The sequence below is a fragment of the Zeus faber genome, assembly GCF_960531495.2.
Source record: "Zeus faber genome assembly, chromosome: 22".
Classification (NCBI taxonomy): domain Eukaryota; kingdom Metazoa; phylum Chordata; class Actinopteri; order Zeiformes; family Zeidae; genus Zeus; species Zeus faber.
Window position 1 is genome coordinate 12,445,365 of NC_137209.1, and position 25,000 is coordinate 12,470,364.

Below are 25,000 nucleotides of genomic sequence, written 5' to 3' on the forward strand. Positions count from 1 at the left end.
AGGGGTAAATTCCCAGAGAACGGATTGCGGCCGCTAATAGCGCCATGGATTACGCATCAATTGCGTCGTCTCGCCGCTCGATTCACAAAGATATCGCGCTAAGGATGTGACAGCACAAACACGGCCATAAAGTTTTGCTGCTGAGTGTAATTCGTCCTTGTTTTGTGTCCGAACGCAATTATCCGTGTGGCAAAGGAAATCATCCGCGCATCCGTGCGTCAGCAGGGGGAGGTGTAACAACGCCGGACACGGGACACACGTTTTTTTTGTTTCATTCAATGAGAAAAGGGGGTAAAATAAATGCATCTAAACCAATAAAAACACACTTTTTAATTTTTTATTTTTTTTTTTGGAGAAACTGGCACGTGCAGCGGCGCGAAAATGCGTAATGGAGAGTCTGTTTTATCAATTACGAGGAATCACGAGAGCATATGGATCAATCTCTGGAAGTGGTGGCCGACCTCCAGTAAGTAGCTACTTTGCAAAGGTTAACTGAAAACAAAGGATGTGTCAGACATTTTTCTTTACTACTGCCAGTCAGGAGAGTAAAACACATTTACAATTGTAACCAGACTGCATTTTGTGCGCTCCATTATCTCACGGGTGAAATCTGGGGCGTCAACGCGGCCGTCGTATTGGTATGGGGCAGCCACGCCTCCTCATGCATGTACTGTAAGTCTATGGAGGCAGGAGATCCATCCAGAAATAAAATCATCATAACTCGTTTGTTACAAATGCCAGACGTGTGTTTTTGATAAAGGATACTTGGTTAAATTTAAAATGTGGGTTTTCATGCCAAAAGACTTTATCTTGTGTAGATGTTAACAATATATAATATTTAAGATGAACTTACCCGACCTAATTAGATTCTAAGTATATTGTTTTTTTCTTACTGCATGTAAAATGGCTGTCATGGTGTATTTTTGTTTCTAATTTTGGAAATAAATGAAGACTTTATTCATATAAAGACTATAATTACAGCAAACACCGAAGCTGAAATGGTAAGTACATTTCTGCCAGGCTTCAGGACTTTTACACATTGACAGGGATGCCCAGGCAGGGAGAAGCAGCCCTGAGTTGCACGTAGGTAATATGTGATTTTGTATTGGTTATCATAGTCCCTAAATGTATGTGGAAATGCAGGAAATGGCATTCAAATCACAATTTTCTCTCTGGCGGAGGACACCCAGACCCCCCGTTTTGTTGTGCCCACCCCCCTTACTTCTCCAACCAAAGTTACGCCATTGACAGTTATATGTATTTGTGATGTTTTGTGTCGTTTTTAGGGGTTAACAGGATAGTGTTGTGTCGTCTAGGGTTATTTCAAAGCAAAAGTGTGCTGTGGCCAAAAAACCTGAACACTGATATAATATAACTAACACACATAACGTTCAGTACATACACTATGGGGTGGGTGGGGTACAGTGCATTCAGAACGTTTTCAAATCCCTTCCCTTTTCCCCACATTGTCTTACAGCCTTTTTCTAAAATGGATTAAATATTTTTTTCCTCGTCAATCTACAAACAATCCCGCACAATGAAAAAGCAAAAACAGGTTTTTAGACTGTTTTGCAAATTCATAAAAAAAAAAAAAAAAAAAAAACAACATGCAACATCCTCATAGGTATTCAGACCCTTTGCTAAGAAACTCGCAAATTGAGCTCAGGAGCATCCTGTTCCTATTGATCATCCGTGAGATGGTCAAGATTGATCGGACATGATTTGTCCCACAGCTGAGAGTGTGGGTCGAAATAATTGTCCGTAGACCTGCGAGACAGGATTGCGTTGTGAGGCACAGATCTGGGGAAGGATATAAAAAAAATGAAAAATAAAATAAAATAAAATAAAATCTGCAGCATTGAAGGTCCCCAAGAACACAGTGGCCTCAATCTTTCTTACGTGGAAGAATTTTGGAACCACCAACAAACATCTGGCCGCCTGCCCAAACTGAGCAATTGGGCACCAAGGGTCTTGGTCAGGGAGGTGACCAAGAACCTGACGGTCACTCTGGCTCCAGAGTCCAGAGTTCATTTGTGGCGATGGGAGAACCTGCCAGAAGGACAACTATCCATGCAGCACTTCACCAATGAGACCGTTATGGTAGAGTGGCCAGATGGAAGCCACTCCTCATGCAAAAAAGATTCTCTGCTCTGAGGAAGGCAAGATTGACGTCTGTGAACTGAATGCCAAGTGGCATGTATGTAGGAAACCAAGCACTGCTCATCACCTTGACCATCACCAATACCGTCCCAACAGTGAACTATGGTGGTGGCAGCATCGTGCGGTGGGGATGCTTTTTTTTGGACGGGGAAACTAGTCAGGGTCGATGGAAAGATGGAAACAGCAAAGTATGATAAAAAAAAAAACCTGCTCCAGAGTGCTCAGGACCTCAGGGGAGAAGGTTCAACTTCCAACAGGACAACAGCCCTAAGCACACCGCCAAGAAAACACAGATGTGGCCTCAGAAGTCAATGACCTTGGGTGGCCCGGCCAGAGCCCGGACTTGAACCTCTGGAGAGACCCGGAAAACGGCTGTGCACCGATGCTCCCCATCCACCCGGACCGAGCTTGAGAGGACCCGCAGAGAAGAGCGATATAAACTCCCTGAAAACTTTCCGAGGGCACTGTGAGGTAGGGAGGGGTACAGGATGTACGCTCTGGGTGGGAGATGACAGTATTGTATACTGGGGCTGGGAGGGGTCGATGGGAGGGGGTACAGCACCTGCGGAACGGAGAGGGACAGATGATTGAAACAGAGTGGAGAGGAGAGCTGCTTTACTTGAGTCCCAGGCTCGCTGGTGTTTTACTGGAAAAGCCGCCGGTCCCAAGAAAGGCCACAGAGGATAAGCCTTTCAGTCTAAAACTTTAACACACACACACACACACACACACACACACACACACACACACACACGCACACACACACACACACACACACACACACCCTTCTACGCACACAGACACTGTAAAGTATTTGCCCACACAGCCATTTGGCTCCCCTTTTCAATATCCTGCGCAGCAAGGTAGATGATTTTCACAGCGGCTTGATACTCAATTACAATAATGTCAATCACTCAACCATTCCACCGTGCATCCGGAATGAATAAATAATCTCCCCTGAAAAGTGCAAGACTTATGAGTTGCCAGAGAGTTAACTGACAACCCTTCTCTTCACTCTCTCTCTCTCTCTTTCTCTCTCTCTCTCTCTCTCTCTGAGCCCCGCCAGAAGTGCAGAAAGCCCGGGGTGGCATTAGAAAACCTTTGTCCCGGCGATGACGGAATTGAGGTTTCATTAGAATGCAGTCCAGCACGCCGGAGTGCACAGACGCCCCGCCATGTAAACTGCGTGCGGATTTCGTTCCCAAATGGTTGGAGGGCGTCCCTTGCTACTCTGTATGCAATGTGTGTTTGACAACTGTGCGCACGGAGTCACAATTTATGCGCACAAGAATGCTAGATGTGTCTTGTGGAGAAAAATAGATTATACGGCAAGAAAGGCTGGTATAGAAGCCAATTCGAAGCCAATTATCATTGCATCAGGGTTGGTTGCCTATATGATTGCCAGGTTGAAGGAATGCAACAAAAGGTTAAAAGTTAGTAGAGGGCCCATTGAACATTGTCACCAAAACGGCCTTTTTGAGTGGTGGTAGGGTTAGGGTTAGTCTAAGTGACTTCATATGCTTCCCATTGCCCAGATTGTTCATCCGGCAAAAATGCTGCATCGCCACCTTGGGGATATGTAATGATACGTTATTGATCTCAAACAGGGATGTGGGGCGTGGGGTCAGGGGGACCCAGGGGGATTCCGGCAGATACAATAGTTTTGATCCCCCCCTCTACCCCTCGAAAGAGCTGGGGCAGAGGGGTGGATGTTTCAAATGAGATGACTACTGTTTGCAAAGTGACGTTCGCCAAAGTAGTGTTTTCCTCGTGCACAGTATAACTTTAACACTCATGTTATATTACGCCTGTGCTCGCATCCCTCTAAGAATGACTACCACCATAGGAAGCGCTTCGATTAAGGAAGAGACATTTTTGGAGGCGTTTCTGCCTCCAGCTCCAGTGTAAATAATAGATCCGGCACTTTGGTGTCTCGAGACATCACACCGAGTTGCCGGGAATCGCTGCGTCCATGTTACGTAACACAGTCCAGCAGGTGACGGGGAGGGGCGAGGCTCCGGCTCGCAGATCGCCGGAGAGGCAAACAAACAGCGCGGTGGGTCGGACAGACAGAAGGCTTGAACAAAAAAATAAAAATAAAATCTAGCCACAACAAGATGAGACAGAGGCTGACAGACAAGCACAGATTAGGGTTTGGTCGACGGACGGACGCAACCAGGCCGAACAGATGTCCGGCAGCGTGGCTCGGACCGCCAGTTGACACCGACAAACATAATCAGTGGGGATGGGCGGCTTCATGAACACACAAGATCTGAGGCAGGCAGAAATTTTGTCTTGGAACAAGGAAATAAATGAGATGCGGTGAAGCATGTTTGCATGTATCGGTGCACGGTGTATGCGTGTGTGTGTGTGTGAGGGATTATTTGTTTTGGATCTGTGACTGAATAATATAGGTTGAAAAATAAAAATGCCTTTGGATTTGCAATACTTTGGTAAGTTGTTAAAATACAACTTGCACTTACATAAACACCCATGTTCTGAAATGAGTTCTCGTTTTGCATTATAACTACAGGCAGTAATGTCATTTGAATACGGGACAGATTAATTACAAACATTAACATTAAAGGAGATCACAGTAACTTTGTATTTGTATCATACTGAGTCTATACCGTATATGCATGCTCTATGTTTTTTTGTTTTTCACGTCTGATTTCTAAATCTATACAAACACTAATATCAGTTGTTATAGCCACAAACTTTACATGTGATATCTGCTTAACTGAAATGAAAGTGCAGTTTGGTTATTTAGCCACGGCTATTAGATGTGTGCTCAAACCACTGGCATATCTGTGCCAGTAGCCACAAGTGTACAATAATAATATACATACATAGATACATACATAATATACATATAATCATTAGTGGTCTGTATTTGGCACGTTGTTCCCTCAAAATCAGCTTCAGAGTCATTTCATAAAGAGCTAATGCTGTGTGTGTGTGTGTGTGTGTGTGTGTGTGTGTGTGTGTGTGTGTGTGTGTGTGTGTGTGTGTGTGTGTGTGCGCGTGTGTGTGTGTGCGCCTGTGTGTGTGTGTCGCTGAGAATGAGAATGAGAATCTTTCGCTGAGAGTGCAAATGAAAACTGAGTCGCGAGGTATTTATCTGTGTGCGTGCGTGCGTGCGTGCGTGCGTGCGTGCGTGCGTGCGTGCGTGCGTGCGTGCGTGCGTGCGTGCGTGCGTGCGTGCGTGCGTGCGTGCGTGCGTGCGTGCGTGCGTGCGTGCTCCTTCACATGCTCCGCGCCCGGGCGGTACGTGTCCACTTACAGAAGGAGCTGCTTTCGTCCTTTGTGCCTTCCATGGTGCCATCCGGCAGCATCTGGAGGTAGAAGCCATGTCTGCAGTAGAGCCGCGTGACGATACCTTTCAGTTGGGGCTCTGCGTGCACGGGGAGACAAACAGACACGGCTTTAGCATCCAGGAGGCGCACGTGCATGTGCAAACACACACGCGTGCACACGCGCACGCACACGCACACACACACGCGCACGCACACACACACGCGCACGCACACACACACACACACACACACACACACACACACACACACACATGCGCAGTTGGTGGAGGCCAATGAATATGTGCACCCCTAACCAAACACGGGGCAGGTTCTGAAATTTACACTGTCAGTTGCCCAAACAGACTTTGTGTGTGCGTTCCTATCCACTGTGGCTTTCCAAAGACCGATGGGACGTTGGTGTCCGCCTAAAAAGAAGCTGTTACCGGCAGCCTCCTTCTGCCGGTTAAAGCAAGGGAGAGCCAGGTAGAGCGAGAGAGAGAGCGAGGCAGGCGGGGGCGGGGGGGAATGCACGTGGGCAACGCCCATGCATTTGTGTTCCGCATGCACGGTTTGCCTCATCAAAGATGGATGGCTTTCAAAACTGCTCCCCAGTGTTTGTAACAGAGCGCAAAAAAAACCCCACCGCCCGCGGTGGAAACGGGGGAGGGCGGCGGGGGGTACGGCAGCGCAAACAAGGAAAATCTTCGGGAACGCTGAAAGTTTAATGTGGCATCACCTGCCGTCTGTTTACCCCGCTCAGCGGCTGAAATAATGCGTTTTCACCGTCCACTCCACATGCTCCGAGGCAGAGTAGCCCGGCGGGGATTTTACATGCGAATCGGTCACGAGGCACGGTAAATGTCTCTCTCCCTCTCGCTCCTTCAAGAGCTGCTTGTGTAATGTAACTTCGGATATAACTGTTAGGAAGTAGGCAAGAGCAACCCCCTTGCAACCTATTCGTCCAAAGATATCACAGATAATCCACTACACCACCAACATTTTACCACCAACAAATGCTTGTTTATCTCATTGTCTTAGGTAGTAAGTTGTGTCGCCAACGCTAAACCATGATAGGGATGTTTGCCACGTCATGATAGATCTACGTGTCCTTAGTTGTAGGTTCCTTGCATGTCACTTAACTGTAATAAGACTGAATCATGCCTGAGGGATTTTGTGGGTGTGGGCTTGCTTTTACAGGACAGGTTGTAATTGGCGGTTATGCCCCCGAAAGGTTTGGCCGCCATCCGCCGGAAAAAACAACACACATTTCCTTTTCCACCATTCATCCCTTTCTTCGTGTAACAGCCGGGAACCTTGAGATCGTATGCAGAGTTATCTTCGGCCGTCCGAGATTTATTTTACTCGCTCAAGCCTCTTTTTTTTTGTAAATTCCCGGCGGGCTGTAAATAAGACGCCAACATTTTGGACCGAACATTGCCACTGGACCTTAACCTTCCGCCATCCCTCCTTGACATTTTGGCTCGGCTAACGCACAATGACAAATAAACTTTGATTTGATTTTTTGATTTAGTGTCGAGTCCTTCCGGTGAGAGCATCAGCCAATGTCGCAAGACTGGGTGCCGTTATTATTATTATTTTTTGCACTCCATTACGACTGACCGACGACGGGCACGTTCGCTCCCGACGATGTGGCAAGACCCAACAGTTGATCAGAGTGGATGTCAAAATATGTAATTGTTTCCATGATTAAGTTATAACGAGTTCTTTCAAATATGCATGAGGACGGAGAAGAATGGCGGTCGGGAGGGGGCCGGCTCATTGCCCTCATTTGACGGAAGGATGGAGCGAGAGGCGGAGGCAAATGGAGAGAGAGAGAAACACGGTGGACATGCCGATGCATCTTGGACATTTATCTTCCTGACGTTTCTGGCTTGCTATGGCGAGCCAATCATCCGTGTGATTTGACATGAATAATTCTGTTTGGTTGCGGGCTTTGACCTCTCAGGTGAGGACGGAGATGAAAGCTCCCCCACCCGTCCAAGGACCAGAGATGGGGGGTGGGCAGGGTTTAAAAGCAGAGTCTTATTAGAAGCCTTTACCGCATCCGCTGACACCAGAGACCGTCACGGTCCCGACGCCCCCCGCCCCCCGTGGCGTGACCGCGCTCTTCGACACGATGCGCTCGTGTTCATTTGGAGTCGGTCTCCCGCATAAGTGGTGATTACGTGGTTCAGATCATCCTTACAAAACGACCCTGTGCCCACGAGGGAAACACACACACACGCAGACTCTCGACGGGTGGTTAAGAATACATCGAAATTACAACCTTGCGTGGATGTCGTGTCCTCGGGCATTGCGGCGGTATAACCGATATAATTTCCATACGCGAGTCATCGTGGGAAAATCTAATTAGAGATACACCACGAGGAAAGCCATTCTACAACCTTGCGTCGTGCCATCAGGTCAAATCTTTCATTCTCAGATGGGGCGTGTGGTTCCATTGCTAATGAGCATAGTTAATGTAATGTACACGGAGAGGTTAACAATTAAACTGTTAACCTGTTTTCTGAGGTTAACACGTATTTTGCATAATATTTCCTTTCGAGTGCACTGCCACATTGCATGCGATTCCACCACCAAAAACCCAAGCCAGGAGGCTATAATACAGCCTTTCATTGTCAAGCTGATTTAAAAGGATTATGTTGGGATATGAGCGCGATATTTCTACGGCGTGGACCGCAGACACGCCCCGGGCTCCCGGCTCTCAGCTGGCGACACACCACAACAGACTTCCCGACAGAGACGGTTGAAATCATTAAACCGGGGTTAAGGCTGTCGGGGCTCCCTGCAAAATATTCCCCCCTGTAAAAGCCACGGAGGCTTGGAGGTCGATCCCAGAGACACAGGTACTCGTAAAAATAAAATGAAAAACAGCAAACGTGACCGCTGACTCGGTCTGTGCGACGGGGGGGGGGGCGATGGCAGCTGCGCCGAGACATTATGAGAAAACGAAGTGACCTTAACAAAATTCGATTAATACAAGGATTAATTCTACTCCCATATAAGGTCCATAGATGGGGTAGAAGTTAAATACCCGGTCGACAATCAGCCATCTTTAGGAGATGTCACTGGTGTTAGTGTGACATGGACTGCCAAGTGACCCTTGACCCCTATTTTGGCCAGAAATGATAGGACAGGGGCTTCTGCATTCATCATTCAGCTCATTAAGGACCATATCCTTGACAAGAACAATACGGACACTACCGGACATTAGGGCCCCTTGTCAGCATTTTCAGATCCATCTTTGGCACCGTGTCGCTTTCGCATGTGTAGACGCTTGCGTTTGTCCAGTCCACCGCGTGGTTCTCCTTCGCCTCCCACGGTGCGCTCTCGCTTGCCATCTCGTCGAGGGGGCGAGCGCTCGTTCCAAGCCGATCTCCCTCTCGAATTCAGTTTCGAAGTCCCTTTTCTCTCCCGTCTCGTCCACGAACCGTCTGGATGGATACGGAGTAATGGAATCTCTTATCCCACATTGGGTTGCTTGTGAGGCTCAACGGCTCTTTGGGACCGATAACTGGCGGTGCACCCTCACGTATGTTTTTCCAGGGTGTTGATGTGATGTTTAATCATCGTCCTCTTTATCGCCGCTTTGTCACCTTTTGAAGACATTTGGTGAAAAAGGGGTTTCACCTTTTGAGCGGTGCGCAACCGTTTAATCTTATTGACCTTAGAAATACACCGAAGGGACGGCCGGAGCTCAAGATACACCGGAAACCAACACTGCGCCCGATCGCTATCTGCACTGGTCCTCAGAACATTGTAACAACAGACTAAGACACACCCAGTCTCACTTAACTAGCTCAGCCTGTCCTGCTGTTCTTGTCCTCTATTACTTTCCACTTTCGACCCTTTGTTTTGTCTTCCCCTCCGTTCACCTCGCTCACTCCGTCTCTCGCCGCTCTGCGCTCCCCCCGTCGCCGGCTCTCGCCTTCCGTCTCTCTCTCCCTCTCCGTCTCTCTCTTCTCCCCTCCCTGTCTCTCTGACTCCCTCTCTGTGACTAATGCGGATTGGATCCCTTCGAATAAAGCCATGAATCAACCAATCAGCAGGGGATACCAGCTCATTACAGCCCCCCCCCCCCCCCCCCCGAAAGATAGAGAATGAAGGAGATGCTGAGAGAGAGAGAGGGAGAGAAGAAGAGAGTAAAGGAGCAAACCGGAGTGAGCCAAACGAGGGAAAGTCAGAAGGACAGATGGAGGAATAGTGCTGAGGGCGCGGGGGGCGACTACAAAACTGTGTCGTGGTTTGATGGTGGCGGTGGTGGCGGCGGGGCGGGGGGAGGTTATGTCATTAGCCGGGGGAGAAAATTGTCGCTCTCAGTGAGGGGAGGGCGAGTCACGCGGATACAGGCGGCGGGGGCAAAGCGGCCCAGCACTGAGGTTTCACTTAGCGAGAGGGAAACAAATGGAAGAAGATCGAGGAAAAGCGGGAGAGTCAATGGAGGGAGGGTTTCTAATGTGTTTCTAGCTCAATGGGTAGAGCAAGGGGATCGCAGGGGAAGCCCACAACTGATAGAATGTACTGGATACACAAAGTATGGCGAGGGTCTTCAGCAGAGTAGCTTCTGCACCGCAGGAACTTCTTCATAGTTCTTATAACCTTTGGAGGAACGGCTCCTTTTTTTTGCAGGAACTAGGAACAATCATAGTTCTTCGAATGCCTTTTTGAGGGACTTTTTTTTAGCTCCTGCTTCAGGACAAGGACTAACCAACACAAGAGGAACATTCATGATGTAAGTGCATGGTGAATGGTCCAGATGTAAGTGCACCTCCCGAGTTGCATGGCTCTGGGCGGAGACCAGCCCATGTACACTTGCAGTATTTAAAAAAATAACCAATACAAATATAAACCATAAAAATTGCATTTTTATCGTCCATATATTTATTTAATAAATTTTCCGACGTTAATGAATGAAACCAAAAAATCCCTGTGCGGCGTCCCGATGCGAGCCCGTGCCTTTACGAAAGTCGGAGCGAACCTTTAAATTACACAATGTAGATCTAATATGAGTGAGGTTTCAGCGACTGGATGGCTTATATCTCGCCTCAAATTTGTTCACAAACAGATTTTGGTGGACTTGGAATACGGAAGTTCATGCCGCAACCCCAGTGGCTTACCTCACTTTGGCGTTCCTACTCCAACAACAAAATAAGCCCTTGAAGGTATCTAGTTCTCGTCGGACCTCCCCAGTTCCTAGTTCCCCTGAGGGAGTCCCCACAAGCCTTTGGCTCGAAAACGCCTAATGGCGTAGCACTCCGTTGGTTTCCATTAAGGCCTCCAGCTTGCTCGGCGCATTGCCTCTGGAACTTAACGAGAAGGGTTCTGGGTTCAGATTGGACTGGGGCGGGGTTTCTGAGTGGGGCTTGGATGTTCGCCCAGCGTTCACGCGGGTGCCACTCATGCCGTTCAAATGTCCTCAAGCGATCAATGGAGTCATGACTTTTTTTTTTTTTTTACTGCGGTCACGATGCATTGACAGGCTGATGTTTGCACCAACTTCTACGGGGATGTCCAATGTCCCTGCTGTAGAACACAGGATACCCCCTACAATCCAGGATGTAGGGGGTCCCAGTCATCTGCACCATGGTGTCTGCGCTAAACTGTAGCTCAGCCGACATCGTGCTCAAGAGGAAACCAAGGTTTACAGGCTTACAGATTTAAAATCACACAGAAAACACAGGATTTTAGTGTTGTTATTTATTGTGTTCATTACTTTGCTCTGTCTGGTATACAGTAGAACTCTAGAGAACTCTGTAACCCACAAACACACACACACACGCACATGCACACGCACACACGCGCGCTCCATCCTAGCTCGCCACGGAGCTAATAAGCTTGTTACTCCCCGCTACCTCTGATATTGTCGAGCCGGGAGCCATTCATCCACGCACACAATGGATTTTTACCACTCGCTAATATTTCATCTCCCGGCATTGCATCGGGTGTCGGAAAATGTCGACAGGAAAAATATCGACATCCACGCGTGCCACATGGGCAATAAATGCGGCACGCACCGGGTCGGAAACAGGAGCCGGTTAAATGGCAGAGGGTGCCCTTTTTCATTGTGGCCCTTCCAAACAGAGCCGTGTCCCCGACAGAACCCAGAGGAAGCTACCAGGTGTATTCTGTCGCACTGCACGGTCCACGATAGGTGCGTGGCTAAATTGCATAAAATTAGAACTGTGGCTCCTTGTGGCCCTGGCTGACAGTGAAAAATGCCGGGGGAGGCAGGGAGAGCCTATATGGTAATGGCCATATTTACTAGGACCATCAATCATCTCCAAACCACCGGCAGACTCATCTCTCATAGGAGGTGAGAGAAGGAAGGGGGCGTGTCGCCTTCAGAGAGGCGCTCCCTCTCTCTCTCTCTCTCTCTCTACCCCCTCGCTCTCTCTCTCCCCTTTTGTCTTTCAGCTCACTCTTTCTCCTTCCTCCTCACTCTTTCTACAGTCTAGCCTTTTTGGGGGGGGGGGGAAGAAAAGCGTTGAAATGCAAATCGTGGAAGGTCTTTTCAACAGTGGGCCCAGTGTTTTCTGTTGTTTATTTCCACCCAAATTAACTCAAACGGGATAATTTATATGATTGAGCTACACCGACCTCTTCGTTTCGGCGGTTGAAGAGCATCCATCACCCACCCTGCCTGCGAGCCGAACTCGGATGGGGGGGGTGGGGGGGCCCGAGGTGCGATGTGACCGGCTGAGAGGTGGAGCTGACAGTTAGCCAATGAGCATCCGAGACAGATTTCCCGGCCTGGAGATGAGGAACTGACGATAGTGGAATGAGAAAAATGGCTCCTCGGGTAAAGCGGAGATCAAGTTGACATTTGTAAAGGGAGAAAAATCTAATTCCAATGTGTCAGGCTCCATATATCAGGCAAGAGATCAATGGAACAGCACAAACAGAGGAAGTGAAAAGTGAGCCCAGGAGAGTCATCCAGATAGTTTATATCTATCTGAAGGCACAGCAAGAGTGCGGCGGCTGGGGAGTAAGGAGTATGGATCTTAGGATGTTCGGGTTAGAAAGTAAACAGCGGTCCAATAAAGTAATAAATTATAATTATAAATTAATTAATATATATATATACATATTTTTTTTATAATAAGTCCCGTTTTAGATATAGCTTGGTGATGTGATGGGTTATTTTTCAATGTGAAAAAAATAATCTCTCATATTATATTATATATCATAATAAAAATAAATAAAATTATGTTATACAAATATATAATATAATATTATTTTATTCATAATTTATATGTATATATATATATTAAACCAAAATTTGCATACAATTTCTTACATTGCACACATGCACAAGCACATCACCCATAGAAAAAGGGCTATTCTCGCACGCACGCACACACACACACACACACACACACACACACACACACACACACACACACACACACACACACACACACACACACACACACACACACACACACACACACACACACACACACACACACACACACACATTCTCCTGAGAGGTCAGCGAGAGAGATATGTTGAGGATTAATTAAAAGAGCGACCGGTGAACCTTTTCTTTTTCTTTTTTTTTTCCCTCCCTCCCTCTCTCCCTCCAAAAGTCTGCCCTCCGATGCTTAATGATTTCTAGCTTAAACAACCCGACAGAGTGATTAAGACAAGGCGATAGAGGGAGCGAGAGAGAGGGAGAGAAAAGCAGCTGTCAGAGTGAGAGACGGGCCAGGGAGGGAGGGAGAGAGAGGGAGAGAGAGAGAGAGAGAGAGATAAGAGGTAGGGAAAAATTGAAAAGGGCGTGAGAACGAGGCAGACAAGATAGGGAGAGATGGAGAGACAGAAACAAAGAGGATGCAAAGTTAGAGCGGAGAGGCGAGATGATGGAGTGATGAGGCGTGTGTGTGTGTGTGTGTGTGTGTGTGTGTGTGTGTGTTGCGGTCGGTTTTTCAAGAGGAAAAGGAAAGATACCCCTCGGGCGGCATTTCGTTTCCAATCGGCGTTTTGAACAGAGAGAGGGAGAGAGCGAGAGAGAGAGAGAGAGAGAGAGAGAGAGAGAGAGAAAGTGAGAGTGAGAACAATAAGTTTGGGTTGCAATGTCAGAGGGAAAAGAAAGGGCGGGGAAAGCAGATAACACGGCAGCTTCCTGATCCATTGAGAGGGTGCCTGGATGATGAGTTGATGGGTCGATAGTGCAGATAGAAAAAGAGAAAGAGAGATCAGGTGGAGAGGTTGAACCGACGTTAATTACACTAACGATCGGTAGGACGAAGCAACCGTGCGCCCCCCTCCACGCCTACGATACATGGAGCTCTGGCAGAGGAGGGAGAAGACCTTCACAGACAGACAGGAAGAGACGGACAGACAGGAGGAGGACGGTCCAGGGTTCGAGGGCTCGAGACCAGAATTTTCAAACCTCCGCTTTAACCGAAACCACCCTGCTGGTCCCGGGACTCAAATCCAAAATTGTCAAAGCTATTACTTCGATTTCTTTCGTATTTGGCGTAATATTGTTCATGTTTAAACTCGGAACTCCACGACGGACAACTCCGTTCCTGGTTTTCTAAAGCTGAAAAAACGGTTGATGGCAAGGAACCAAACCATCCACCCACACACTCTTCATCGCCTCGGCTCTCTTTCGTTCCTTGCCCCAAAAATCTCATCTTTTTCCGACCAGCTGACCTGCAGGGAGATAGACAGAATATCGTCCCAGGATGTGCCGCTGGAGGCAAAAGCAAGCCGAGTTCCTTCGCACCCGCCGCAGCCGTCCGCAGCCCGGCAAATGATGACATCGGACATTACGCGATCTGGAGTGTCGAGATAGACTTGGCAAGAAATCAATGGCAGCACATCGGTTATCTTGTGTTGTCTGGCGGTATTTCAGGATGTTATTCAAAGTTATTATATCTCATATACAAAGACAACAATTAGTGGAAGTCAGACTTAAATGACCAGTGGCTTAACCAGCATTGGATTAGGTATTCCATGGACACTAGCATGGACTAAGGAGGTCCATGGACTATGGGTACTAGTAATGGATCAGGCAGTCCATAGAGTACGGTAATCCAGGGACTACTTGATCTTTCACTGGTAATCCATTAGGTAGTCCATGGACTAAGGTAGTCTATGGACGAAGGTATCCCTGGACTAAGGTAGTCTATGGACTACCGGACCAGCCGGGGATCTGGTAGTCTGTGGGCAAAGGTAATCCATAGGGTAAGGCAATCCATGGACCACAGTTTTTCATCTCTTCCTGCCAGATCAGAAGGCCCAGTAGAATGACCTCTAGTGCCGAGTTTGACTTTCAGGAATAAGGAATGACCTGCACAGCTTCATCCCAGCATCTTTGCCGCCACAACGGTGAAGCGCCTTAACGTTTGAACGACGTCGCAACATAGGTGGCAATGTGCGAACTGCGGAAAACTTATTCAGTAGTCCTTGCCCAAAACTCTGCCTCCGGATTGTGTGAGAGTTGCACTTCACGGACACAGCCAGCGGTGAGGTTAATCCACTTTAAACTGCGGTATCGCACTTGGAGGCAGATGGACACTCGCTGGTTGTTTCGTAGACGGTTATAAACTGTAGTTAGGTCGGTGCAATCACCAAAAGAAATAGTTTTTCACAGCAGATGTGCTCTTCGGGAACAGCTGGTGTCACTCTCGATGTGTCAGGAAAGCAGAGTGATAAAGTGCACGTGGGTCAGTGCGCGCGCGCGCACGCACACACACCCGGTACTGCAGTGCATGGCGTATTAAGTTTCCAGAATAGGTCTTAAATAGACACAAGGTGCTCTGGTGCTTTGCATATATATCGAGGTGTGTGTGTGTGTGTGTGTGTGTGTGTGTGTGTGTGTGTGTGTGTGTGTGTGTGTGTGTGTGTGTGTGTTTGCATATCGGCTGGTCGTTATGTGCATGCTCGAGTGTGAACCTGAAGATGCATGTTGAACATGTGCCGTACAGACAGTGTGTGTGTGTGTGTGTGTGTGTGTGTGTGTGTGTGTGTGTGTCTGTGTGTGTGTGTGTGTGTGCGTGTGCGTGCGTGCGTGTGTGTGCACGTGTGTCATTTGTTCATTCTTGGCCGAGTCTCTGACAGAGATGGATGAGGTAGGGCAGCCCTGCCATGGACTGGTGTGCTTTTGCGTCAGCGACCCCTGACCCCCACGGGGCGGGCAGGGGCAGACACGGTCCCCCCCCCGTGCATTAGTTAATGACCGATCGCCCTAGCAACACACGCACACACACACAGACGCACAAATTCACAGGCGCAGTATTTTGTCAAAAAACCGTGTATGTGTGTGCGCGCGTGCGTGCGCGTGCGTCTGTGTTTGAAATGGGTAATGGGCCGGGGCAAGAGGCTGCGCCGACAATGACTTGACGAATTTCAACAGACCGAAAACAGACACTCCCGTTCGGCACTCTCCCCTTGGACCACTTCCAGAGTTGCCGATATTAACAGGACGGATCTATTGGGCCTCACATTTACAACCCGGAATCCCCTCAAATCTAGACCCAAACGACCGTTGCGCGCTGAACCTGCGAGCGGTGACATTGGCGCGACCACCGACAATCGCCGTCCTTCAAACGCGGCTTTGAAAAGTGCAGGCTGTTTTCTGGCCATTCATCTGCCTGTGTGTGTGTGTGTGTGTGTGTGTGTGCGTGTGTCCCGGGACATCGACACAGGGCTGAGTCCCTTGTTGTGTCAGCCCGGCTGCTCGCAAGGGGGTGGGGGAGAGCGAGATAAAGCGGGGAAAAAGAACCCCACCTGGGGAAAAAAATGACAACCATCCGAGGCGCCGGGCAACGGGATTCCTTTCCTCTCCCTCTAAACGTGAGACGGGAATACCTTCGGCTCTCGTCACCTCTCCTCTCTGCCCCTCCTCCTCCACCTCTCTCCTCTCTTCCCCTCTCTTTTCTTTGCGGCAGTTGGCATCATGCTGAGGCTGCAGTTCTGCCTCTTTCCCTCCGCTCTCACCTCTCTCTCTCCCTCTCCCTCCCTCTCCCTCTCTCCCCCTCAGTGGTTTGATGCCACAGCAGGGAGACATGAAGCACAATGCTGATCAGCTCCCTCTGTTCGTACATTCCCTTCTCTGCTCATCCCTTCATCTCTCTCTCATTCTCTCTCTCTCTCTCTCTCTCTCTCTCTCTCTCTCGCTCTCTCGGAAGTGCCTCTCTAACGAGTGTTGGGAGTCAAAGACAAAGGGGAAAAAAAAAACAAAAAAAACCTTGATCCGCCTTTTATCTCCTTCCCTTTTTTCCCCCCCTCCTCTCCTCTCCCTCCCTCCCTCCCTCTCGCTCCGCTCCCCTCGTCCAATTCAATCTCGAGCTGTTTTACATAGGCGTCGGCGGTGAGCAACAGATGCCGTTTAATAGTTTCTTCCTTGGGTCGGGTTTTCCTCGTCAGTCGACGGCGTAAAAACCCTTAAACTTTAAGAAACACGAAAAACCAGAGAAGATCCCCGTCGATCTGCCGAGAAATAAGGATGGTTTGGAAGTACCGAACGGGGCCGCGGATCAAAGGGGTTCTCCCAGTGGTTCTCAACTGGTGGGTCCCGGTCCTAAAACTGGGTCGCTGGACGATTTTGAGTATTCAGCGGGAGGTGTACATCCACCTTCTTCAAAAATCAACTTCGCAGCTTCGTCAACCTGCTGACTGACAATGCGGCGCTTTTATTTTAAAAAGGTTTAAAAAGGCTGTAGCGCGCGGCTGTCATGACGTCATATCGCGAGCATCAGATATTAGATCGTGTTGGGTTGGAGACCTAGTAACTAAGGAGCAGATGTTTCTTGCTCGTTCAGCCGCTCACGCCGACCTCAAAGCACATGTATCCATGGCGGGAAAATGTTGAAGGCATGCCCTTATATGCCTTCCAACCCGGCAAAGTCTAAAACTGTGCAACTAGATGCTTGGAGACATTATGCCTGTGTGTGTGTGTGTGTGTGTGTGTGTGTGTGTGTGTGTGTGTCTGTGCGTGTGTGCGAGTCAGCCCTTTTCTTTTGGAGACGTCGTGTTGCATCTCACCAACGTAGCGACACGACTGTACAATACCGCTAATTAGAGACACACACTTGCATAGACATTTGGACACACACACACACACACACACACACACACACACACACACACAAACACACACACACACAGACACACACGTCATCTTTGAAATTGCCCGGAACACCGGGGACCTCAACGTCAAGACGGGAAGCACCGGGTGCCGTGACAGCGCAGAGACAGCCATGGGGGAGGACACGCTGTGTATCGCGACGGGTGACGAGCGCTGCTGGAGGGGGGTTTGGGATGAGGGTGTTCTTGCGCTTGCACGGGTGGCGCGTTACTACCCTAAATATCCCTGTCGGTGGAGAATCCCGTCGGCCACTGATGTCTTGATATCTCTTTCTCTCTCTCTCTCTCTCTCTCTCCCCCCACGTCGGTGTATTTTCTCGGCACGTCACGTGATCTCCGTGTCACGGCCTCTCGCGCCGTGTGTAATCATATCCTTTACACCATAGGCTCCAAATCTAATCTCATGCATGGCTACTCTTTAATTAAACTGATTTGCAGAGACTCCCTTTCTCTTTTCAGTCCGTCCTCAAATCACTCGCACCCTTCTCCAAACACACACACACACACACACACACACACACACACTGTTTCCACGTATATGCAAACACATGCAAACAGACCGTTGGCCCGTGCTCTCAGCGGCGGCTCTGCAATCAGCTGAAATGTCGCGGCGGATCGCAAATGCAAAATTGTTGCCTGTAATTATTTCCCCGTCTCGGCAAGGCAGCTCTTGGCCATCCAGAACAATTGCTCTCTGATTGGCGGAAAAACGAAAAAAAAACAAAAAAAAAAACAAGAAAGAAAAAATGAAAGAAAATGGAAGAAATAAAGAAAAATGTCAACAAACGCCTTGAAATGAAAGCGGGGGGCGGGTGGGGGAGGGGGACCAAATGGGCCAACTTTGTGTTTTATCCCTTGTAGCCGGGCTCCCATTTGTCAGTCGAAATTGAACTGGCAGACTCCTGCAGCAAGTGACAGCAAACAAGCGCTCACACACAAACACACGTACACACGTACACACACACACACACACACACACACACACACACACACACACACGCACATTCTGTACAGCGGTTGCTCGACAGGGTTTCTGTGTTCTTGTTGCCAGTTTTACATACAGAGATAGTAGGCAGGTGGTGAAGTGGAGGCACATTAGACACACACACACACACACACACACACACACACACACACAAGTGCATTCTCTCTTTCTCATTCCATTTTTATAATTCTCTCTCTCCTCACCTGCTTATCTCACTCCTCTCCCTCTTACCCACCCCCCTCCCTCTTCACCACCACCACCATCACCATCACCCCCACCTCCCCACTGTTTTCCACGCGCCTCCGTCCGCCCACAGCAAAAGTAAACCGCGCTGTAATTATACGAGACGCTTCATCCACGCGTACAGGGGTGGGTAAAACGTTTTTTTATTTTTATTTTAAGAAACGAAGGAAAACGACACCCCTACCTTCAACTACCCGGACACTGCACCGCTTGTGCCTGTCAGAGCCCCCCAAACCCACACACCCCTCCCAAAAAAACCCTTGTTGGATTCTCTCCTCATTTAACGGAGAACTCTGGTATTTTAAGCGCCCAAGAAAAGTTTAAAGCCGACCCGGTAGAATGTGATTGCGGTCGCCCCCCCCTGTCGTTTCGCACGAGGCTTGGGTGATCAAAAAAAGCATCAGAATTAACCTTCACCATCCTTACTTGCTTACCGCTGTTTTGTGGCGGTGAGTGCCACAGCCACAGCCACAGCCACAGCCACAGCCACAGCCCTGCGCTTGCAAACTGGAAAGATGGAGGTTTGAATTTTGTTTGTTACAGGCACCTGCTCCGTTGCTAAAAGAACTCTATAGAAGTTAATAAGGTCCTACCCCATCAATACGTGTGTGTGTGTGTGTGTGTGTGTGTGTGTGTGAGTGTGTGTGTGTGTGTGTGTGTGTGTGTGTGTGTGTGCGTGCGTGCGTGCGTGTGTGTGTGTAGGTGTATGTGTGTGTAGCTTTGGATTCAAGTTTTAGCATCTGCTGCAAAAATACAACAACATAGGGGGCAGATGGAGGTGGAGCTGAGAGATAAGAGAAGAGCCTGGCTCCCCGACAAACATGCCAGGCCATAATGACCATCGTCAGGACGATCATTACCGCCACGCAACAAGGCGGGAGGGGTAAACGCAACTAATTGCTTCCCTCTCCAGGTCCCCAGTGATTTGCCATGTACATAAACGATAGTTTATGGAAGAAGGGGAGGGAGGGAGGGGTGAGGAGGGGGGGGAAAAAAGGAGAGGAGAGGAAAGCGGAGTTTAAAATTCTGCTCTCCTTAGCGCCCACTCTCTGTCTGTCTCTCTGTCTGTCTGTCTGTCTGCTCTCTCTCTCCCTCTCTCGCTCTGCTTTGATGAGGGAGAAGGATGAGGCGGGGAGGGAGTGATGGAGGTGGGAGCAGATGTGGGGCTTGGGGTGGGAGTGAGTCGGAGGTGAGGGGGGGGGGCCCGGGAACCATCTTCTTTGTCCGTCTAATTGCGAGGCCGGCGCGAAAGTGTGCTTTTTAAAAAAGGATGAAAAAAAATAAAAATAAAAATGACATTCGAGCGAGGGCGAGGAGAGAGAGAGAGAGAGAGAGAGAGAGAGAGAGAGAGAGAGAGAGAGACGAAGTGAGGAGACTGGGCCATTCAGAACCAGAACTTCCAGAACCACGGAAGGATTTGGAGACACTTTAAAAGATTTTTATAAGACACACACACACACACACACACGCACACACACACACACACACACACGCACACACACTCTACTACTTAACCTTGGGAGAGTTAGAGAAGATTAGATCCGATCTCCCATCGTAAAAACTCGAGGCCGCCGGAAAACCGGGTATCGACAGCTTCAAGCGGGGGAGGTTTTGGTTTTTGCCCCCAAATTTCTCAACTCAGACGAGCGTTGCTTCAAGGAAATAAGCGCGTTCTCTATCTCACCCCGATTCGAACAAGAAGGTCAATACCACTTTCAACCCCGTGTGTCCGGTAACAGAGATAGCGACGGTCCGCAGATGGGTTCAACCAGCCTCGCTCCGGCTTCCAGCGTCTTATGAGCGGAGTTATTTAAGCGGCTCACGTTGCATCCTCGTGTATATACTGTAATAAATCCCCCTCAGGGCTGAGATTCTGTTTTAATGAAGTGGTGTTCATGCAACAAATCGGTATCAATGCTCATATGCAAACCTTATATGTAAACAACAGTATGCAAACACGGAAATAGCGGCAACGAAATGTCAACTCTTGCACTTAAAAGTGAGGGAGTTGTGCATTTTTTATTGCGCTTCCTCTCGATATTTATTTCACTTTAACGCAGCCGTCACTGGGTTCATCGATTTCTGGTCCGCGTGTTTAAAAAACAGCGGCGGGGAAACGCAGTCTTTCCTCCGGAAAAGCTCTGGTGAATACATTATGTGCTCTAATATTAACATTTTTTCATCCGTTCGGTTGCGTATTTAATATTGAGCCCCCGACCCCGGGGACTTGTTACAATTATCCCCGTTCCGTGGCCGAATGCGGCGGTGGCGGCAGCTGCTTCGCCTGGATCTTCTCCGTTTGAATTCGCCCACATGTTGGGAGAGTTTCCCCAGAAGCGAGTGGGCGCGCACAGTTTCCAGTCTCCGAACTTCCCTCACGGCTATAGGCCTACACACAGGACTAATGCACACACACACACACATACGCAAGCACGCCCATGCACACGCACGCGCGCACACACACACACACACACACACAGTAACTCAGTTAACCAAACCCTTTACTCAGATCAGCACTCCTCTGCACCCTAAATACCAGCTAATATTCAAGCACACCAGACAAGCCTCATGGCATAGGTGTGTGTGTGTGTGTGTGTGTGTGTGTGTGTGTGTGTGTGTGTGTGTGTGTGTGTGTGTAACCCTAACCCCAAACACCCCCAAACACCCCAATGTTTGATCTGGCCACACGAGGAGCCAGTTAAAATTGAAAGGATTTCTTGTGGCACACCTTGGCGAGCTCACGCGGCGCACCGGGGATCCACGGTACAGCGGCCGAAAAAACTGCACGAGATGAAAGGAGCGGTCGTTTGTTTCAGGGTTTGGGGGGTTTTTTCCACCCTTTTGACGGACCTCAAGGTATATCACACCAGACAGGGGTCGAGGGGAAAACGTCCGGGTTCGACTGCGCTTGTCATCTGCCACGCTGTTTCCCTGCAGTTTCTGATGGGGACGCGGCGGGAGCTGTCCATGGTGCTGAATCCCCCATTCGGCGCACACTCCATAGCATAGTGTAGACGTTTTCCTTCCTTAATACTTTGGGATAGTTTTAAAGGGGGGATTTTTTTTTGTGTCGCTTTCGTATATATTTATATTTTTTGAAAGCCCATTTTTAAGGCTATGGATAAGAACCTGGCCGTCGGTTTCAACTGTTCTACTGGCTACAGCCTATATTTTGTGTTCAAGTGTAAATCGAATTAAATTCAAACTAAGTAGCGAACGCATTACAGTAGTTTTCCGAGAATGAAAATGAAAATATTCCAACATTATGATTATAATTATTGCCTCAAAGACAATTCGGTTTTGTGGAGTAAAATAAATGAAAAGTGTCATCAACTAAAACTAGCCTCAATGACACAAAAATGGAATGACAAAGAGAGAACGCACCTGTGTGTGTGCGTGTGTGTTTGTGTGTGCGTGTGTGTGTGTGTGTGTGTGTGTGTGTGAGTTTGTGTGTGTGCATGTGTGCGTGTGTGTGTGTGTGTGTGTGTGTGTTGAGCTTTACAACTCACGCCTAATTAAAACTTTGTTTCGCATTAACCGGAGTCGCACAGACAGCAGCTTTATCACCGAGTTAGAGCCACGCCACACGCTGTTACACCTTATCGGACATTACGCCGTGCTACGGCTACTTTAATGTCGTCATTGAAGCCTGCTGGAAAAGTAACGGCATCATTTTAGCTCTCCCCATAATGAAGCGCTCCGTAAAATGAGCAAGTTTATACAGGACAACGATTTAATACGGTCTTGGTTGGGAAAAAAAAAACAAAAAAAAAACAACATTTAGATATTGACACATTGAATCAAGGGTCTGGTTTAGTTAGGATGTGCTTATTATATGCTTATTACACGCTTATTACACCGCCACTTACTAAATAAACTAATACATCGCATTGTGTCTCTGACAAAAATACTAATGTGCATATCTGTGTGTAGGTGTGTGTGTGTGTGTGTGTGTGTGTACTCTACTAATGCAGAGATACTGTCATTGAGGGTACAAGGGCATCGCTAAAAGCTGTCTTTATGTAAATAGGGCGGAGATGACTCTGTGTGTGTGTGTGTGTGTGTGTGTGTGTGTGTGTGTGCTGGAGGGTGTGTGACAGGCAGGACACATCTAATTATGATAACTTATCTCTCACGGCAGATACACCAGATATGGCGTACGAGCGCTCGGTCCTCCCCCTCTGTCGTTCAATGTACACGCGTGAAAACACACACACACATACACACACACACACATAAATGCTGCGGCGGACCCTCCTCTCTCTCTCTTGCATACATGGAGTGATCATCACAAGATTTATCGCTAACCTGGGGGTCCCCCCTGCCCAGTGCACAGGGAAACCCCATTACGAGGAGACGCGCAACTGGGTCTCCACGTAACGAGGTGGGGGCCCTGGGTTTACTTAAATAGTATGAGTAAATCTATTTTATATATATATATATATATATATATATATATATATTTATACACACCATCACAATATAAAAAACACCGCTAATAACGACTAATATTGTGTCGCTCCCCTTGTGCCGTCAAAACAGCTCTGACAGATCCATGGACTCCACAAGACCTCTGAAGGTGTCCTGTGGTATATGGCACCAAGACGTTGGCAGCAGATCCTTTAAGTCCTGGAAGTTGCGAGGTGGGGTCCCCATGGATCGGGCTTGTTGTTCCAGCACATCCCACAGATGCTCGACCGGATCGGACCCTAACCCCGACCATCCACATGATGTAGAAGAAAACATGATTCATCAGACCAGGCCACCTTCTTCCATTGCTCCATGGTCCAGTTATGACGCTCACGTGTCCATTGTAGGAGCTTTCAGGGGTGGACAGGGGTCAGCATGGACACTCTGACTGGTCTGCAGCTACACAGCCCCATACACAGCAAGCTGTGGTGCACTGTGTGTTCTGACACCTTTCTATCATAGCAGCATCAACTTTTTCAGCAATTTGTGCTAAAGTAGCTCTTCTGTGGGATCGGACCAGACGGGCTGGACTTGGCTGACTACACACATCAATGAGCCATGGGCACCCATGACCCTGTCATCAGTTCACCGGTTGTCCTTCCTTGGACCACTTTTGGTAGGTACTAACCACTGCATACCGGGAACACCCCACAAGACCTGTCATTTTGGAGATGCTCTGACTCTAGCCATCACAATTTGGTCCTTGTCAAAATCGCTCTGATCCTTGTGCTTGCCCATTTTTCCTGCTTCCAACACATCAACTTCAAGAACAGACTGTTCACTTGCTGCCTGATATATCCCACCCCTTGACGGGTCCCATTGGAACGAGATGATCCATGTTATTCACTTCACCTGCCAGAGGTTTTAATGTTGTGGCTGATCGGTGTATATACACAGGTACTGCTCACTGAACGACCGAGCTCCGATCCTCGGACCAGGTCGTTATGTGAATTGGTCGATAAGCGAGCACCCGTGTTATTTCGCGGTAAGTTGGCGTGGCCATTGCAAACGCTCGTGTAGTGAATACTGACAGACTGCGGGAACGAGACTGAGACTGAGAACGGTGATGCGCGATGAGATGCTTGACGCTGAGACGCCGCGGTATTGTACAAAACAGACAGAGAGCTGACCCTAAGTCCGAACGGTCGTTAAACAGGCAGGTGTTTAAGTGAGGAATACCTGAATATATATATATATATATATATATATATATATATATATATATGGAGAGAGAGAGAGAGAGAGAGAGAGAGAGAGAGAGAGAGAGAGAGAGAGAGAGAGATCTATCTATATGTATATATATATTTTTTTTTTTTACTTCAGAAATTCAAATTCTCACTGAATATTAATATTACAATATTGTAAAGATGACAGTTCATTAAATACATCTTACTCTACCAAGTTCCGGGCCGCTGCACCCGAAAGGCCGTGGCGTGTGGAGCTGTCCATGGTGTTATGAGGTACGAGGCCATCTGTGGTTCAATGTCAGTTTTGATCACTTCGTCACCATTCCCTATAACTTTGAGTTGATTATTTTTTTTTTTATATCTTTGGAGTTCAATAGGAATTATTCAACCGTATTTGTCAACGTTTGTAATGCTTTTTTGTACAATAAATGATTCAAAGTTTCACCAACTTTTCCTTTGGAGTGCGTTTTGAAAGCCTCCACGGATCGCTGCGCATTCCGCCACCTTCAGATGCCGATTCTATCCATAACGTCAAAATA

General features: G+C 48.3%; 1 protein-coding gene across 1 annotated transcript in view; it reads right to left on the minus strand.

The window, feature by feature from the left end:
- The window catches only part of fgf11a (fibroblast growth factor 11a), a gene marked incomplete at both ends in the record, with an annotated part of 77,280 nt that overhangs the window by 39,044 nt on the left and 13,236 nt on the right, over nucleotides 1–25,000 (minus strand). Inside the window, one exon of the mRNA XM_080023731.1 lies at nucleotides 5,444–5,554. Within this exon, the coding sequence (XP_079879857.1) occupies nucleotides 5,444–5,554 (111 nt within the window). The remainder of the gene's footprint in view (nucleotides 1–5,443; nucleotides 5,555–25,000) is intronic.